Genomic DNA, 18,931 nt, shown 5'->3' with positions numbered 1-18,931 from the left:
TTCGGGTACCATCCGCCTCCCCCCCTAGGAACCTCTACGGTTCGATCCTTTTGTGATCTCGAGCTAACGAAATACATTCAGGGCCATTCCCGAGTTAACGAAGTCTTACGAGTTCCGCAAGCCCTCAACACGAGCAAGTCGCGCCCAACAGCTTCGTCCGCTTATTGAGGTGGCAGCAGGTCAGAGCTTCCACGATGGAGGTCTTGAACCATCAAAAAATGTACAGTTAGTCTTCGATGAACAAGAGGTGCAAGGGGAAGCTGACGATCCAGAAACTGCTGTAGCTGCTGTGTCCTCTCCAGACCACGTGATGGCCGCTACTGACTTCATCTGGCGCTTTCTTCCAACTCACGAAGAAACCGACGGCGCGTTTAACACGCTCGCTTGATACAAGACGTCTGTTAGCCTAATGCTAGCGAAGCACATAAAGGAGAAAATCTCACGTTTTCTTGCTCGGGAACAATTTTTTTTTTCGCCCAGAACCCCTATTGTTTCAATGTTAATATTTTCACCAAAGACTTTTTAGCACATTTCTAAATTATTGGCAAGCGATAGCCCCGCCCGCTGCAAGTAAGATGTCATGGTAGCTATTGGGTGGTGCCTCACTTTGGGCATCGAATTTATGCGATCAACTGCTTGTTAAATTGCAGTACTGATTTTACGAAGTGCTCAACTTAATGAAATTATTCGTGGTTCCCGGTGACTTTGTTGGATCGAATTTCACTGGATCACATGACAGATGAAGTCATAAAATTACCACTCACAAGGGCAAAATCAGACTCACAGGACTGAGTCACCCCACGTCACTTCATAGAAATGCACTTTTGATTAAACATAAGGCTTCTGCCAAATACACGGCATAAAAGTTTTACATACCTTGAGGAATGTTTCCCAGTCCCCGTGCAGGATCGATTTGAAGGCCACTGAAAAAATTAGTACCGTGTATGCTTCTCCCTGCAAAAGAGGTAGTATTCTGCACCCCCCCAACAGCCCTAATCCACCCCTTCACCCTTTCTCATGCCTTCTTGTTGTTGACATGATTAATGCAAAGTGTACCTGTGATCCATCTATTGGCCTACGTTGCATTTGTTTGCCTTATTTTTAGGTCTGCGTAAAACAGCAATACCGGATATATTTTGTTCTGGGGTTTCCTCGTGTCTCACCTCTTGTTTGCACTTTTTTGACGTGTTGTTTTTACAGCGACGGAGTGTATTTTTAGGCACAACTGCCTTCCGCGGACAAGAGGGGATTCTGCCAATACCAGTGCGCGTGCGTGAGCTAAAAACATGTTATACAGGACTCAGAATCATGGGGATATCGAATATCAGGATCTTTCACCTCTCAAGAACATGTGTTGGCGACATACAGTGCGCAACATACTTGTCTATAACAGAGAGAGGGAAAGAGCAAAGTATACTAAGAGCATCGAAGAGCAGACTGGGGTACCAAGTCCGGGGCAGTGCAGAATATTCAGATCGGAAAATACTGCACCAGGTAAAGTAACAGTAGTACTGTATATGAGGGAAAGGGCTTGGGAGCGCCGGACGCAGTGCTACTCTCACTTGATGAGGGCTTATTGGGCTGGAGGATAGGTCGCACACAGACAATGTTCAACCAGTTATGTCTCAAATCTGTGGACAAACCTTTTTTACAAAAACTTAGTGGCTTTGTTGTGGCTTTTGAGTTCAGAACGCCAGGGCAGTTTTCTTCGCATTCTTATTGGGCGACGTAGGGTATAAGGCTAGAAGTACAAAAGCTGTGTTATAGACAAGTGTGGTTCCTTCTCGACATACACTGTTGCAGCATTGGTGTGCAGTACACACGCTCGAAGTGCGAAGATTAAAGAAGAAATCGAATGTCTGGAGCTTTCGCAGCGTCTTTTGACATGGTGCAGATTCCTGGGAGTGCACATACGACAAAAGTGAATGTTCAAAATGAAAGTGTAGGGCTGGTGCTTTTGCAGTGTGTTTTGAAAGCAAAGCCTTCGGGGCGTGCACACGCGCCAAGTGTGAAGGTTCAAGGTGAAAGCGAGGGTCTGGTGCTTCCAGAGCGTGTTGTGACGTAGTGCAGCTGGGGGAGTGCCCACGCACTCAATCTGAATGCTCAAAACGAAAGAAAAGGTCTGTGCTTTCGCAGCGTGGTTTTCTGTAGCCCAGCCTGCGGGGAGTGCATATGGGTCATGTATAAGGGTGAAAATGGAAAGTTTAGGTCTTTGCATTCGCAGCGTATTTTGACGTAGCGCAGTCTGCGGAGAGTGCACACGTGCAAAGTTTGAAGGTTCAAGACCAAAGCAACGGTCTGGTGCTTTCAGACCGTGTTGTGGCATAGGGCTGCCAGCGGGAGCGCCCACTCGTCCCTTGTGAATGTTCAAAACGAAACCCGAGGTATCTGCTTTCGCAGCGCGTACTGCCGTAGCAAATTCTGCGGAGAGTGAACAGGCGCAAAGTGTGAAGGTTAAAGACCAAAGCAACCGTCTGGTGCTTTCAGAGCGTATTGTCACCTAGCGCAGTCTGTTGGGAGTGCACACGGGCCAAGTGTGAAGGCTCAGGAAAAAATCTAAGATTTGGTGCTTTCAGAGCGTGTTGTGGTGTAGTGCCACACGTGGTGAGCGCTTATGCAACCCGCAGTCAGTGCTCAAGACGAAAGCGAAGGTCTGTGCTTCTGCAGCGTGTTTTGACATAGCGCGCAGGAGTGCACACGCGCCGAGTGCGAAAGCTCCGAACATAATTGAAGGTGTGGTGCTCTCCGGGGTGTTTTGACATAGCAGAGTATGCGGGGAATGCACACTAAGAAAGTGTGAAGGCTGAAGATGGAATCGAAGCTCTGTACCTTCACAGTGTCTTTTGATGAAGCCTAGCATGGGGGTTGTATACACTCGCTCCGTGAGAAGGCTCAAATGAAAGCGAAGGTCTGGTCTATGCTTGCTCAGCATGTTTTGACGTAGCCCAGCCAGCGGGGAGTGCACACGCATCCTCGTGAAGGTTCAAGTTGAATGTGAAAGTCTCTGCTTTCACAGCGTGTTTTGACAGTAGCTCGACCAGCAGGTAGAGAACACGCGATCCGTGTGAAGGCTCAAGACGAAAGCGACGGTCTGTGCTTTCGCATGGTGGTTTAACTGAGCGCAGTCTGCGGGGAGTGACACGCTCCACGTATGAAGGCTCAAAATGAAAGCGAAGGTCTGTGCATTCACAGCGTGTTTTCACATATCTCAGCCTGCAGGGAGTGCACACACGACCCGTGTGAAGGATCAAGATGAAAGCGAGGCTGTGTGCTGCAGTAGCCCGACCACTGGGCAGTGAACTCGAGCCACTTGTGACGGCTCAAGACGAAAGCTGAGGTCTGCTTTCTCAGGGCGTTTTGACTTAGCACAGCCTGCGAGGAATGCACACGCACCTCGTGTGAAGGCTCAAAAGCAAAGCGAAGGTGTTGTTTTGTCTTATGGCGTTTTGACGTCGCGCAGTCTGCGGGGAGTGCACACGCGCCAACTTCGAAGGTTAAAAGCGAGGGTGTGGTTCTATCAGAGGATGCTGTGACGTAGTGCCACCAGTGAGGAGCGCCCAAGTTGTCTGTGTGAATGCTCAAGACGAAAGCGTAGGTCTCTGCTTTCGCAGCGTGTTTTGACATAGCGTAGCCTGCGGGGAAGCACATGGGCAAAGTGTGAAAGCTCATGACAAAAGCGAAGATCTGGTGCTCTCGCAGGGTGTTTTGATGTAGCGCAGTCTGTGAGGAGTGCACACGAGTTAGGTGTGAAGGTTCAAGACAAAAGCGTGGGTCTGGTGCTTTCAGAGCATGTTGTGACGTAGTACGCCCAGCGGGGAACACCCAAGCGTCCTAGTGAATGCTCAAGACGAAAGCGAAGGTCTGCGCTTTTGCATCGTGTTTTAACATAATGCAGCCTGCGGGGAGGGCACATGCACCAAGTGCGAAGGCTCAAGACAAAAGCGAACGTGGGTGCTCTCCCAGGGTGTTTTGACTTAGCCCAGTCTTTGGGAAGTGAATAGGCTCAAAGTGTGAAGACTCAAGATGAAAGCGAGAAGTGGTGCTTCCAGAGCGTGTTGTGATGTAGTTCTGCAAGCGGCGAGTGCCAACGCGTCCATTATGGAGGCTCAATTCGAAAGCGAAGGTCTTTCCTTTCACAGCGTCGTTTGACGAAGCCCAGCCGGCGGGAAGTGCACATGCGCCGCGTGTGAAGGCTCAACAGAAAAGCGAAGGTCTGGTGCTCTCACAACGTGTTTGGAGTAGCGCAGTCGGTGGGGAGTGCACACGCGCCAAGTATGAATATGCAAGACGAAAGCAACGGTCTTGTGCTTTCTCAGTCTGTTGTGACTTAGCGCGGTCTGGGAGTGGGAACACGCGCTCCCTGTGAATGCTCATGACAAAAGCGAAGGTCTGGTGCTCTCGCAGGGTGTTTTGACGTAGGGTAGCCTGGGGGAAAGCACACGCGTCAAGGGTGAAGGTTCGAGATGAAAGCGAAGCTGTGTGTTTTAACAGCCTGTTTTGACATAGCCCAGCTTGCAGGGAGTGCACACACGCCCTGTGTGAAGGATCAAGATGATAGCGAAGGTCTTTGCTACAGTAGCCCGGCCAGTGGGCGGTGCACATGCGCTACGTGTGGAGGCTCAAGAAGAGAGCAGAGGTATGTGCTTTCGCAGGGTGTTTTGAGGTAGCGAAGCCGGCGAGGACTGCACACGCACCCCATTGGAAGGCTCAGGACCAAAGCAAATGTATTATTTTCTCTTTTGGTGTTTTGATGTAGCACACTCTGTGTGGAGTGCACATGCACCAAGTGCGAAGGTTCAAGACGAAAGCAAGGGTCTCGTGCTTTCCGATGATGATGTGAGGCAAGCCCGCCAGCGGGGAGCGCCCAAACGTCCTGTGTGAATCCCCAAGACGAAAGCGAAGGTCTGTGCTTACGCAGCCTGTTTTCACATAGCGCAGCCTACCGGGAGTGCACATGCACCAAGTGTGAAGGCTCAAGGCAAAAGCGAAGGTCTGGTGCTCTCGCAGCGTGTTTTGACTAAGGGCAATCTGCGGAAGTGCACACGCGCCAAGTGTAAAGGTTCTAGATGAAAGCGAGGGTCTGGTACTTCCAGAGCGTGTTGTGACGTAGTGTCGGCAGCGTGGAATGCCCACGCGTCCCGTGCGAAGGCTCAAGACGAAAGCGAAGGTCTGTGATTTCACAGCATGTTTTAACATAGCCCAGCCTGTAGGGAGTGCACGCGAGCCCCGTGTTAAGGCTCAAGAAGAAAGCGAAAAGGTGTAAGGGTTCTAGGCGCCAGCGACGCACGATGTGTCGAACGCGGAGGGAGTGGCGGTTCCGGGAATTGGAAATGACTGACTTTGTGGCAGCCAGCTTGTTAAGAGCACACTACCTGTGGGTCATGCCGCTTGCGTGAGGACACATTGTCTCGGGCCGCAGCCGCGTTGTCGTGTTGTTTTGGTTGCAGTGCATGGTGCAGCTGTGGGAAAACATTGGTAGTACGGCGACTTGAAGGGCACTCAGGGAGCTTGGCTGTAGCTGGCTCTGGGCCGACTGCGTTTTCGTTTAGGCGGTTGTAAAGCTATTCGGTCCGTCGCGCCGTCAGAGACGGGGAAGTTTGGAGCTGTAAACTGGGGTTGGATGGTGGTAGTTTTACGGGAAAGTGCTCCCTTTCTTGGCCCGTGCGTGCACGGAGTGAAGGCGTGCTAGGGTGTTCGTGTAGCGGCCCGGATGGGCGCGGTAGATGCGACGCCTGCGCTGGCTGACGTGTCCTGTTGTCCCTACGCGCTGGTTCGGGAGCACGGTCCAATTAACTGGGCATTGCCTGTCAACGACGGCCACTCTCGGAGGCACGCTGCCTTACCTTAATATGGATGGTTATGGGTCCCAGCTGCCGTGGAGTGGCTGTCCGATCTCGGACGAGAATCGTGTGAACAGGCGACACAGGCCGCGTTCGTAGATGCTTGTCCCTGGCGCTTGCACGTGTTTCCGCGGGTTTCTGAATGTTTGTTGTAGTTGCTTCATTTGCGTTTGATAGTTTCCTTCTTTCTGCGGTGAGAGAAGGTGACCGAGGTTTGAAGGTTACGGGGGGCATTGCCCACCGCAGTTTAAACCCACATGTGGTAATCCGACCAATCCGATCTTCAGGGGATGCTGATTGGCCTGTGCATCGGGAGTGGCGACTAAGTGACGCATTAAAACCACGTGACACGAGGTCTTGGGGTCGAATCCTCCGGGTTTTAATGTGCTATGCACGGCCGGCGTACTGCCGGGCTAGCCAGTTCCAGCTAGGGAGAATCTCACCACTTGGGTAGTCTTAGGTCAGGGTCCGTCGCGGACGGAGGTGCCGCGTCCACAAAGTCTTAGCTGACCAAGAACCCCACTTTATTTCCTACTCTGTCTACTTCAGTTTGTGAATATCCTGTTTATGTCTTTCGCTTAAATATACAATTTAAAAACCCTCAACAACTCTCATCGTCGTTTCATCAGTGCCGCAACCATCAGGCACCAACGCAGACCATCGGAAGATTTCTACATGCCACAATATCGGCGCATCGAAGCAAGAAACAACGAAACAAACCTTTACTGAAGGTTTTTCGTTCAGCAGCGTGTTTTGACGTAGCGCAGCCTAGGGGAGTGCACACGTGCCAAGTGTGATGGTTCAGGACGAATTTGAAGGGCAGGTAATTTCGCACAGTGTTTTGATCTAGTGCTGTCTTTGGGACGCAAGCTCAGATGAAGATTAAAAATCAAAGGGTGCGGCAGAACAGCTACATGTGGCAATGTGAATCGGCTAAGCGCGTAGAATGATATACATACATATATCAAACCGGTAGAAGACACACTTCGAGCACAAATGAATTGAGCAAGAGAATAAAATGGATGCATGCGGAGAGCGAGTATACAAACACGTTAGAAATACTTCTACTGTTCTTGCTTTTGTAGACAGCAGAGTGAAGTCATCCGATACAGTTGGAGGGTTTTTGAAAAAATGAAAGCTCTTATCTTCAATTTTGTCATTGTGCATCTTAATGTCAGCATATTTAGGCTAGCTTGCGAGTTTTCGAAGAAATGTTTAATCGTAAGGTAATGTGTAAAAAGTGCTGTATGTTCGTTAGGTCATACATTTGTATAACCTGCCAAATACCTTCTTCACACCATCGTAACGCCTACAAAGAAGAGTGATTATCATTTCTCCACCCTTTTCTACGCGCATAACAAAAACAATTGTTGTTATCACCTTCCAGCAATGTCGGAAGCTCTTGGAGAGGAGTAGCACGAAAAGGCCGAGTGTGCATTCGCGATGCTCGTTTTTCTATACCATTAAAAAGTTCTTCTTTGACTGGTATTGCAAACGAGCAAACCCTAAGAGTGTGCCATAATCGTGTTAGTCTACTTTATTTGTGACACTTTGAGTCATCAGCACCAGGAAAAATAATATTGAGGCACGTAACGATAATTTTGTCACATATATAGAGAACTGCCATCTTTCAACATTAGGAGATACGGGGGTGTAATCAACAATTTCTACAGGGAGGTGGGAATGTTTTGTAACTGCCCATGTTTAAGAAAATAAAAATGGAAGTGCGCATTATATGTTCATAACTGAACAATCCATTACCAATCTTTCGACAGCTAACAAAAATTCAGAGCATTACTATTGGTCACTGCATTCACAACTAAAAATGGTTTTGGAACACAAGAAAGGCGTAACGACCTCCAACCACCCCAATAATTCCTTTTGAGTACCTTTGGAACATTAGGGTGTACACATGTAATGTGTGAAAGGATGTTGATCCCACAATTAAAAGGTGTATCCGCCTTGCAACACACTTTCCAGTATTCGGGAAGGATTAGAGGATGCAAAAATTTAGTGTTCGCAATTGAGGGAAAAATTTTTCATACCTTTGAAACAACTGATTCGTATTGATAAGAGGAAACCATGTATAGAGTAAATCCCGTTCTAAAATTCTGTTATTAATATTCCCTTTAACTCACGACACAATTGTTAAGTTACATCAGTAATAACAACAATAGCATTTAGCAACTATCAATGATCGTTGTCCTGTGTAATAATTGTGTCACTGTTAATGTCATAACAGTATTTTATCAAATGTAAAGTGGGCCATACTGCTTCGAAAGGAGAAGCCACGATGGCGGACCAGAACGTCTTCCACTATTGGTTAAGTGTGAGTATTTACACTAGGAATACAGCTTTGCATTCATCGCTGTAATCAATTTAGAAACACCCATTTCACATCTCGCTAACCCATACAGAAAGCCGAAAGTGTTGCACTCCGTCAACACCCTCTATGCCAAACAAAAAAGCAGTAAAGCTACACAAATGGGACATCTAACCCAAGGAAAAGGGGTGTAAAGGCCTCCAAACACCTTACTGCACCGATATTACACCTTTTTTAGAGTCACAAGGGTGTAACAAACTTTAGTGTGTAGTGTCACGTTCAAGACAATAATATTGAACACAAAAAGAGCTTAGTTGGCGAGACCTCGGGTTTCTATTGTACGAGACGGCAAAAATGCACACACACTCTCTAGAGATAACAAAAGAAGTATCGGAACGGCAAACGATACAGGGCAGAAAAACAACGGAGTTCAAATATACCGAGAACGTCAGAGTCATTTGAAAAAAGAAAAAGGGCCCAGTCCTTAGCTTTCACGCGTCGTGTTTCGGGTGGCCACACGTCTGGACCTTCTCGTCGTTCTGGTCGCAGCTCCTTGGGGAACGCCGGTGGTGAAGCAGCCGAGGCTCCACGACCATCTTGCAGACTTGGGGCGTTGGGTTTTCGTCGTGGAAGAGCTCAGGGACGCTGTTTCGGCTATCGGCTTCACGAACGCCGTTCAGCCCAGTCACACTTCGCGACCGTGCCCAAGTGCTCCTTCTTTGTTGGGATCGCCTCCCCTTACGTCTCCTCTCGTTGGCGGCTTCCTATTGGCCGGCGCCAGGCATTAGCACGTGCTCTTCACTGGAGCGCAAGGCGTCGTAGCTGTGTGAACGCCGTTGACGCATCTCACTCGTATCCAGTTCTTTATTTTTACTGAGGCAGTACACCTGTACCAGCCAAGGATGTTTTCTTGTCCCCGTCACTCTAAGCTCGGTAATCCTTAATAGAGGTGCACATTTTCGAATTTTTGTAACCTATAATATTTAAGGTACAAAAGTAACCTATATTTTGATAACCTTTGTATACGTATACACGTAAAAGATACTTAGTTATAGGTTACTTTGGAGCTTTCAGCATGTATACCTTTATATAGGTGACATTAACCACTGTCCAAGGACACCTGGAAAGTGCTATGTTGCGTGCCATGCGCGCTTCTGCCGGTGCTGCTGTGGCGAGCCCCCAATGACGCCTTTCAAGAACGGTAGACAAACAGTGGGTTAGTGAAAGATATGTGCGACCGCGCTCTTCATTGCGTAGTATGAACTTCGAAGGCCTCGGGTGTCTTTCTTCATCCCCTGAATAAACTGTCGCCCACACGGCTGTGGCTAAAATAAAAGTTACTTTTATAATTCCTATAATGGCGGTGCCAGAAAGCCTAAAAATGTTCTCTTAATATGTATGCATTGCATGACCTGTTCGATGTTCATTACCCATATTGGCAACGCTGAAGTCTTATGGACAGTCATAACTAAATCTGATGTTTACATCAACTTTGTGCTGTTTACGAAACAAGCATCAAACATGCATGATAGTTCTTTTAGCAAATTGTGGGCATGAATTTGAGCTTGAGTTAAACAACATTAAGCTTTAGTGAAACCAAGCGTTAGTGGAAACTTTCACTTGGTAGCATACTTCAAAAGGATGCCAAAGTTGAGATAACATATCCTTAAGCCAAACATTCTGGTGTGAAAACTTACGTCATGAATATCAAAAAATATTTCCAGTACATGCGCACAAGTTTGCACATAACAGGAGCACATTTCCAGAAATTTGGCATCAGTAGTTTTGAACATTCACATTTGTTAATATAAAACACCTTTGGTTATTCAATAAAAATCAAAGCTGCGAACCACTCCAATGGTATTATCGTCCCTTAATGAGTATTTGACCTTTCCTATATTGCTTTAGATTATTAAGTAAAATTCGGTTTATTCATATATCCCTATTAAACCTATTTATTAAGTGTTGCGTGAACACCTTCACAAACATGGCCAATTACACAGGTTCTTTACTTCAATATTTGCTCGTGTGTATGTAAAGTATTCCTAATTGTTTGAATATTGCCATTGAACACTTTTAGACGAATTCGAATTTGAGCTAAATTTATGACATGGTTCTCAGTGCCCTTTCCCAGTACAGCGTTATTGTCATGGTTCCGCACAGGAAAAACACAGAATGTGGGAAATTATAGGAAACATTTCTTACAAAATCACTGTTGTATACAAAGCAGTGTTTATGGCTATATTCGCTACTTTCTCCGTGTCACTCAGAGTCTGTAATATTACACTCGGAATTATTTCGTCTTTATGAATCCATCTTTAGACTTCCCTCTTAGTGACTCTTTGCAGTTCCACCAGAATTGTGATTCTCACGCCAAGTTATTTTTTATGCACCACTAACAAGCTTTTAGGCCGATTACAATCTACCTTTTGGACAAACTTTCAATGGGATCTAAAATTTCCAGCATAAAAAAAGGCACTTACAAAAATTCAAGGATATAAGCTTCGCAATTTCCATAGTACACATGCAGGCACAAAATCACGGTACGCTGAAGATTTCCCGAGGTCATCTGAATACTTGTTCCCTGCTGCCGTAGATGGAGGTGTGTATGTGAGGGGCCGTCACTCCGAGTTCCCCACCTTGAAGAGCCATCTACAGAAACTTTCAGAAAAAGAACAAAATCTAGTGCAACCACAAGCCGCTCACACCAAACCACAGGCTTGTGAAGTACAAAAAATATATTGCACGGTAATGAAGGCACAGAGCAGAGAAAGAAATGAAAGGCCAAACCAGAGATAGAGTGATTTATGGCATTTCAAAGAATTTCACATCATTTCAGTATTCGTTATACAGAGTAATTTGGCCGCATTTTTCAGAGCAAGCGATGCCACTGTAGTCATTCCGGACAACCCTACAGAGTTTTCATCGTGCCGTATTTCAGTTTATCTCGCGCAATGTTTCGGCAGCTCACCCAGACCAGGCAGCAACTTTGGGCTACGAGATTAAATAGGGTGTTGTACATAAATTTGCAAAAGAGAAAAAAAAACATTTCCGCGCCTTCATGTGGAATCACTAGTAGACGCAATGGAGCGAACGTCGCCCTAAACCCCGGAAATGTGCTGTCACGACGCTGACGCCGTATGCGTCACATTTTTGGTGTACTTAAACATCCCCTTCCAACTTCGTACTGGTACTTTTATTTTGAACAGGGATCCCATGTGGAAGACGAAAAGTTTTTCGATTCAGTAGAGTGCTCTGATCGGTGGTTTCTTCCTCGGCTATCAGTAAAAAGGAATCGCCAACTTACATTTTCCTTGGTCCAGATGTGTTGTGGGAGTGGACCCATCTAGAACTTGCACCGACCTTAAAGTGCATTTCTAGGAGGTCTGTACCTGTAATGGCCTGAAGGGCTCTTTGGGTTAAAATGCAATAGGTTTGCAAGCCGGGAAGGTGGTATACTATAATAATGAAAGAACACCAGAAACTTGTCAATACGAAAAAAAGAACACAACGCAAGCAATCACTTATAACTGGGGCTTTATTAAAGAGCTCTTTTTTGTTATGAGAGCTCTTTTTGGTCGTTTCGAAAAAGACATATTTTTCTTGTTGGCTCTGCAAAACTACCCATCTTATAGAATAGCTATAGTTGCTCAAAAGCTATACACAGCTCCATGCCGAGGACATCAAAATGTAAGTTCATAATCTACATGCAGTAACAAACTGATAGAAAGAATCACTAAACATGAGGCAAAATAAGATATGAACTATTTACACCATAGTTAACACTTGAAGAAAGACCTCGCATTTTTAAAACTGAGTCATACTTTTGTTTGTGCAGGCCTGGTTGCCATCTTTACAAAGAACATTTGGATGAATATGGTATAGTTATTGCATTTTTTACCGTTGTTTCCACTGAAATCTGACTTTATTTCAACTGGTGTCATAAGCAGGGGAGCAGTGGTAGTTAGCTAAAGTATTTTGCTTGGAATGAAAATGGCGCCACATTAGGTATTTGTTGAAAAATAGACGCAGTGGACGTAAATAATTTGTTTTTGAATAAATTTACCCTGTACTGGTCTATTATCACCTCTTCTTTTGTTTTTCTTCCATATGGGTATCTTTTTACCTTATCCGCAGACTTGCAAAAGCGATAGCAAAAATATTTTTTTCTGCCTTGCGGAAAATTCAGTCTCCGAGAAGTTAAGCTCTGGTTTGAGCAAATTCTGTGCTTTGTTGTGCGGATGCGGTCCCAAAAATTACTAGTTATTTTTTTACGTTCGGCGATAACTACCGTTGAAAATTGCAGATTACTGGTGAGATCAGCTGCGCGATTGATCAACGAGCGAGTCGAAATGCTGGTTAATCTCACGTTCTATTTCTGACTGCCTTGGTATCAAGGCACTGAGCGCGGTATCACTGACGCTGCGCTGTATCCAGTCCGTGACACTTTTCATTTATTGATCTTTAATGAAATAAGAGCATGTTCTCGGCTATGTTGCCCACGCGCAATTACATCTTCCTGTCGACTACACAATTACAGGGCCTCAAATACAGCCTACTGAAAAAATGGAAGCTACCAGTGCGAAGTAAATAAAATGGTCTATAACGCCCGTTAATTTTTGCTTCGTTTCAGATGACCCTCGGCTACTACGAGATTCCAAAAGAAACCGTGAAGAATGCCGTGGAAGCTATAAAGAAAGATGGGCCCTACAATGTCGTTTGCAATAACTGCCAAAAGTGGCTTAAGAAGCTACTTGATCGTCTGAGAGTGGCTAACCCTTCCGTCCTGACGTGCAAATTTCTTTCTAGCAAAACCCGAGCTAAAAAAGGGAGCTGCTGCTGAGGAGATTCAAGTCCGGACGAAGCGTGAAATGGAGGGGTGATCATGGTTAGTTACATAATAAAGAAAGTGAAGCTTTTGGACGCGTGTTACTCGTGGCGACGGTGGTACCACAGCGGAGTCGAGGGTGCTGTCAGGCGAAGCCGACAAAAAACTGCGGTAAAAACATGGGGCAGAAATAATTCCATGAGGTCCGCAGTGTGTGCGACAACACCGTAGCCGCAAAATCACCTTCAAAGCAAAAGTAAAGAAATCTTTGCTTGAATATTGCGTGCCACACTGCCTTACGCAGATACGAATGATTTGTTTATTTTTCTTTTTGTCCTGCAATTGTTACCGCTCTCACTATGCAGATATGTGGTCAACTTTGACATCTACCATCACTCTGCTCGCAGGAAGTTTCTGCCTCTGCTATATAAAGAAGCGTAACGGAATCATCCTTGCGTGCTTGATTAACTGCGCACCTTTGGAGTGTATGGCCGTCAGGTTGTGCTAATGGCTCCTGGTTTGCGCGGAGCAGCGGCGTCGGCTCTTCTGGTGACCAGGGAGGTTTCGACCAGACGGTCTCAGCCGATAAGCGCCTCCTCCCATTGTTCATTCCACAAGAACCCTTTTTTTTTCAATGGCTGGTAGAGGCCTAAAAGCAGCCTTGCTAACCGGAGATCAGCTTGCCAAATACATAGCAGAGTGTTGCCAGCTCATAATCATCATCGGCCTATATACGCCCTCTGCATGTCAAAAGCCTCTCCCATAGACCTCCAATTATCCTGGTCCTCTGGTAACTTGCGACCAATTTATCCCCCAAAATTTCTTGACCTCATCCACCCATCTAACTTTCTGCAGCCTCCTACCAGGTCGGCCTTCTCTAGGGATCCACTCTGTTACCCTTAATGATAAACGGTTGTCTTGCTTAGGCATTACATGCGCTTCTCCGCCCATTTTTTCTTATTAATCTCTACTAATATTTTCTTAACGCGCGTTTATTCCCTGACCCACTCCCCTCTATTCTTTTCTCTTAATTTTACACCTATCATCTCCCGTTCCTTTGCTCGCTGAGTCGTCGTCAATTAAAGTTGAACCGTCTTAGTTAGCCTCTAAGTTTCTGCCCTGTACGTGAGTACCTGTAAGATGCTGCAGACATACATTTTATTCCTTAGGGGGTATGGTAGACTGCCATTCATTATCTGATAATGCCTGCCGAATGCACTCTGTATGGGTAAAATCGCTGACCGGCTACAGGTATGGGTGACAGCCGCAGCATTTCTGCAGTTGTGGACAGGGCGCCCAAGGAGACGTCAATGCAAAGAATGTTTTTTTTTTGTCATTATAGGTGCTGGAACGGCGAAGTCTCCGACCAAAATGGGTCCCTCTCCTCCACTCCACGTGCCTTGCTTCAAAAGAGGCGGATGAATTAACGTAGTGCTAATGTTGGTAGTGCTAGTCGTTCTGCTTACGTGTAGAGTATGTAACCCACTTGTGTTCAAGCCTGAAAATGAAATTCATTTCTGAGGTCGCGCCCGTCCCTGTTGCGAATGTGCCCCGTTTGAAGCCTCAAGATGAAAGCGAAGGTCTGTGCTTTCACAGCGTGTTTTGAGAGTAGCCTGGCCAGCGGGCAGTGCACAAGCGCCGGTGTGAAGGCTCATTACGAACGCGATGGTGTGCTGACTTAGAGCAGTCGGCGAGGAGTGCACACCAGCCCCGTGTGAAGGCATAAGACAAAACCGAATGTCGGGTGCTCTCGCGGGGTCTATTGACGTAGCACAGTATGTGGGGAGTGTACACGTGCCAGAGTGAAGCTCAACACAAAACCGAAGGTTTGGTGCTCTCGCCGTGTGTGGAGTAGCGCAGTCTGTGGGGAGTACACACGCGCCAAGAATGTGAAGGTTCAAGACAAAAGCGAGGGTCTGGTGCTTTCTGGGTGTGTTGTGACGTAGCACAGTCTGGGGGAGTGCACAAGGGCCCCGTGTGAAGGCTCAAGGCAAAAGAAAAGGTCTGGTGCTCTTTCAGGATGTTTTGGCATACCGCAGCCTGTGGGGAGTGCACACCCGCCAAGTGCTAAGGCTCAAGACGAAAGCGAAGATCTGTGCTTTGACAGCATGTTTTGACGTAGCCCAGCCTTTGAGAGTGCACACGCCCCCTGTGGGAAGGTTCAAGATGAAAGCGAACGTCTGTGCTTTCACTATAGTGAACTAGAACACTTGGGCAGTGGAAAAAGCGCCGCCTTCTCCCCATAGCACCCTTGAAGCCGAACATGTTAACCGCCGCGCGTGGCGCTGGTGTGCCCCGCCCGAGGAGATCCCGAGGCGGCGCACCTTGCCGCGATGCTGCTGTTGAGTGGTTCACGCTCGGTTTTGATGTTTTTTAAGCCGCTGCACATGATATTTTTGTGTGTGTAATTACAAGAGCAGCCTAGCTTGCACTACGCTGATCTCTAAATGTTCTTGGTTCTTTTTTTGTTTGTAATTTAGAAAGGACATATGCTTGCTGTGGTCTCTTATTTCCGAAGGGCCGTGGCCCATGCGGTTTGAAAGGATAGTGCAATAGCGTGTTGTGGGATTATACCCCTAATAAATTCATGTGATTGCTACAATAATTTTATATTTGCGATTTGTTTTACCCTGCTTTTATTTATGAATTCCTAACTGTTTCATAATATCTTGCGTATTCAAGACGTGGGCAGTACTTTTAATGAACTTGTGCATTCGTAATATGGTAATTGTTTTATGTTAATGAATGGCCAGCGTACCACTGAACTGTAGATTAGAAATGATCCCGTTATAAAGTGCGTCATATGGTGCTTTTCTGAGTATTGCAGTTTTGAATGTTGATCGTTTTCTCTGCCTTGAGGGAAGTTATGAAAAGCATATCGTGTGTATTGTGTGGATGGCACTGAAATGGCCAGGGCTAAAGTCCATTAATCTGCTTTAGCTAAACGCCGATCAAGGGACTTTAGCCCGGGCAAGGTGGGATGCATTTTCTTGGGACCGAGGGGGGCTCGGCCTTCAACATTTTTTTTTTCGTGCCGTCCTGTCCCGGGCGCATGCATGCAGTGTCTGAAGTCCGACAGTCATGCGCCGCAAATTCGTGATTGTTGATACTAAAAAGTTATCTTATTGAATTAGGGTAAATGAAAAAAAATCGAAGCGCGAATTCACTGGAGCTCTGGTAAAACTATATTTCGTTTGATATTCTCCAAAATTCATTTTTCTGTGTACTGATATATATTTACATAGCTCGGTCCAAGTTTAAAACTTGTAACTATGGTAACGTTTTCAGGTTGAAAAGGCCAAACGTTTTGGGACTCATGTTTATAGTTTTGTTTGTAGTCATGTTTATAGTTTATAGGCTGATATTTCAAAACAGTCCGACGGGCGCAGGTTTATTTTATTAAATTTTGCCGGGTACGGGTGGGGCTTCGGCTTATATTTACAAATTTGTCGGGTGCGGGACGGGCCTAGGAATTGTGGCTTGCGCAGTGCTCTAGCGTGATCAAATTAAAAAAAAACGGAAATGTCTGTAAGTCGGATTGCATAACGCACCATGCTGTTTCCGCGGCTGACAAAATGTGAAAGAGACATTAGCAAACAATGAAGAAAAAGTATCCACACGCAAGCCTCGATCACTAAAGCAAGACACACGTGGTCTGCTTGGTAGGCCAAATGGGTTGAAAAAACGAACAAATAGTACATGCGCACGGCATAGCTGTACATTTAACATAAGAACCTTGCTACCTTACTTATAGCATTCGCTAAGCTATTGCAACGCGCATTCGCCGCACCAGGGAACTGATGCCTTTCGAATACAGTCGGAAATGAACGCTGCGGGTTGCGTTAATTATTTGCTTCCGTTCTCCGTTGTTTTGTGTGTTTTCCTACACGCGCTTCGTTTGCCCGCATTACCGGGACTCGTTCGGCGTTGCTCGCGCTCCGGCGAGTTGACGTTTTCGTGTGGTACTGATTCGTACCTGTTCTTGCTTCAAGCGCACCGAGCTTCTATTTCGCACTCGCATTTTGACTAACACGTGCTTTCGGTTTTGGTTTTCCCTTCGTGTTCCTATAGTCTGCTATAGTTAAGCGCTCCACACGTTCGTGGGATATGCTTGGGTGAGAGCACACATGTGGTAATTATTTACAGTATGGAAAGCGAACAATAAACAGATGACACAATGACATTATCTCCCCACTGTTGAGTTGGTGCACATGATCCTTAAGGATAACAACACCAGCTAGCCGCTGCACATGATCTTGGTTTGGGTAATTGTAAAAAGAGCCTAGCAGGAACCACACTTGTTTAAATGTTCTTGGTTCTTTGTTTTAATTGTTTGTAACGTGTATGTAAATAATTAAATGTAAATAAGGTCTAATTATTTTATGTTTATCGGTGTACAGTGTGCGAAACATTATGCAGTTTTAAAATGATCGCGCAGTAAAATGATGCTGTATGGCTTGGTGCTTTTCTGAGTATTGCGGTCGTGAATCCTGTATTTGCACGCTTTCCGTTGACTTGACTGAAGTTTTAAGACATCTGTCATGTGTGCTTCGTGGGTACAATTTGGAAAAAAACAACGTAAATATTTGCGCACGCACCACGCTGTTTCCTCGGCATGCAGAACTTGATTGAAAAATCAGCAAAAAAATGAAGAAAAAAAGCAGAAACATTGACCTTAAGCAGAAAGCTTTAACCACCCCGCTCATTCCTCAATTGACACAACACAATAGAAAAACCATCAAACAATGAAGAAAAAAGTATCCGCACGCTAGCCTAGATTGAGCACGGCGTGAGCGGTCTGCTGGGTTGGCACAATGTGATAAAAAAAGGAGCAACCAGTAAATACACAACGTAGGTACCTTTTCCATAAAAAACCTTGGTACATTAGTACCATTCTCTACTATTTTGACACGAAAAAAGAACTGTAGTTCCTCGGAGACTGCCCGACGCACGCCTGCCCGCCGCTTCCCGAGGCGAAAATGTGCTCGGGCGGGGCACGCGAGCGCCACTTCGTGTGGTTGACACTAAGTGCCTCACTCGGAGGCGGCCGATTTTTCCACTACCCAAGTATTCTAGTTCATTGTACTTTCACAGCATTTTTTTGACATAGCCGAGTCTGCAGGGAGTGCACACACACCCCGCGTGAAGGATCGAGGTGAAAGCAATGGTCTGTGGTACAGTAGCCCGGCCACTGGGCACTGCACACGCGCCACATGTGAATGCTCAAGACAAAAGCGAAGGTCCCTTGTTTCGCAGGGTGTTTTGACGTAGGTCAGTCTGTGGGGACTCCACACGCGTCAAACGTGGTGGTTCAAGATGAAAACGAAGGTCTGTACTTTCGCAGCGTGTTTTGACGTAGCCAGCCTACCAGGAGTGCACACGCACCCTGTGCCAAGGCTTAAGACGAAAGAGAATGTTTGGTGCTTTCGCAGCGTGTTTTGGCATAGCGCAGCCTGGGCAGTGCATAAGCGCCAAGTGTGATGCATCAAGACAAAAGTGAAGGGCAGGTACTTCCACAGCGTGTTTTGATGTAGTGCAGCCTGATGGACGCACGCCAAGTGTGGAGTTTCCAAAAAAAGGATGCTGCACTGCAGCTACGCGTGGCGATGGTAATCGGCTGAGCGCACAGCACGATATACACATATATCAAACCGGCGGAAGTAACACTTCGATCACAAATAAATTGAGCAAGAGAACCAAATGGATCAATGAGGAGAGCGAGTATACACACACCTTACAAATACTTTCGGTTCTTACTTTTGTAGACAGCCCAGTGAAGTCATCGGATAGAGTTGGAGGGTTTAAAAAAAACATTTTATCTTCAATGTTGGCCGTGTGCATCCTAATGTCAGAATATTTAGGCAAGCTTGGGAATTTCCACAAAAAATAAAATGTCATGGTGGAGTGCGAAATGTTCCGTATGTTTGTTCGTTCATAGAA

The 18,931-nt window shown here is 46.2% G+C and overlaps 1 protein-coding gene across 3 annotated transcripts in view; it reads left to right on the top strand.

The window, feature by feature from the left end:
- Positions 1-15,740, top strand: part of LOC144139465 (uncharacterized) — a 68,995-nt gene extending 53,255 nt beyond the window's left edge. For 2 of the 3 annotated variants that reach the window (XR_013316220.1, XR_013316219.1), the window contains 2 exons: positions 12,797-13,051; positions 14,334-15,740. Coding sequence is in view for 1 of the 3 variants with exons in the window: in XM_077671800.1 (XP_077527926.1) it covers positions 4,757-4,840 (84 nt within the window). In the remaining 2 variants the exon portion in view is untranslated. Of the gene's footprint in view, positions 1-4,756; positions 4,905-12,796; positions 13,052-14,333 lie in introns of those variants that run through there. The other variant, XM_077671800.1, reaches the window with a different exon arrangement.
- Positions 15,741-18,931: the final 3,191 nt, after the last annotated feature.

The sequence above is a fragment of the Haemaphysalis longicornis genome, unplaced genomic scaffold (assembly GCF_048455015.1).
Source record: "Haemaphysalis longicornis isolate Haplotype H1 unplaced genomic scaffold, Haemaphysalis longicornis Haplotype H1 scaffold_5, whole genome shotgun sequence".
Lineage (NCBI taxonomy): Eukaryota > Metazoa > Arthropoda > Arachnida > Ixodida > Ixodidae > Haemaphysalis > Haemaphysalis longicornis.
The sequence above is the reverse complement of the archived record's forward strand: the minus strand, read 5'-3'. Positions and strand labels throughout refer to the sequence as shown.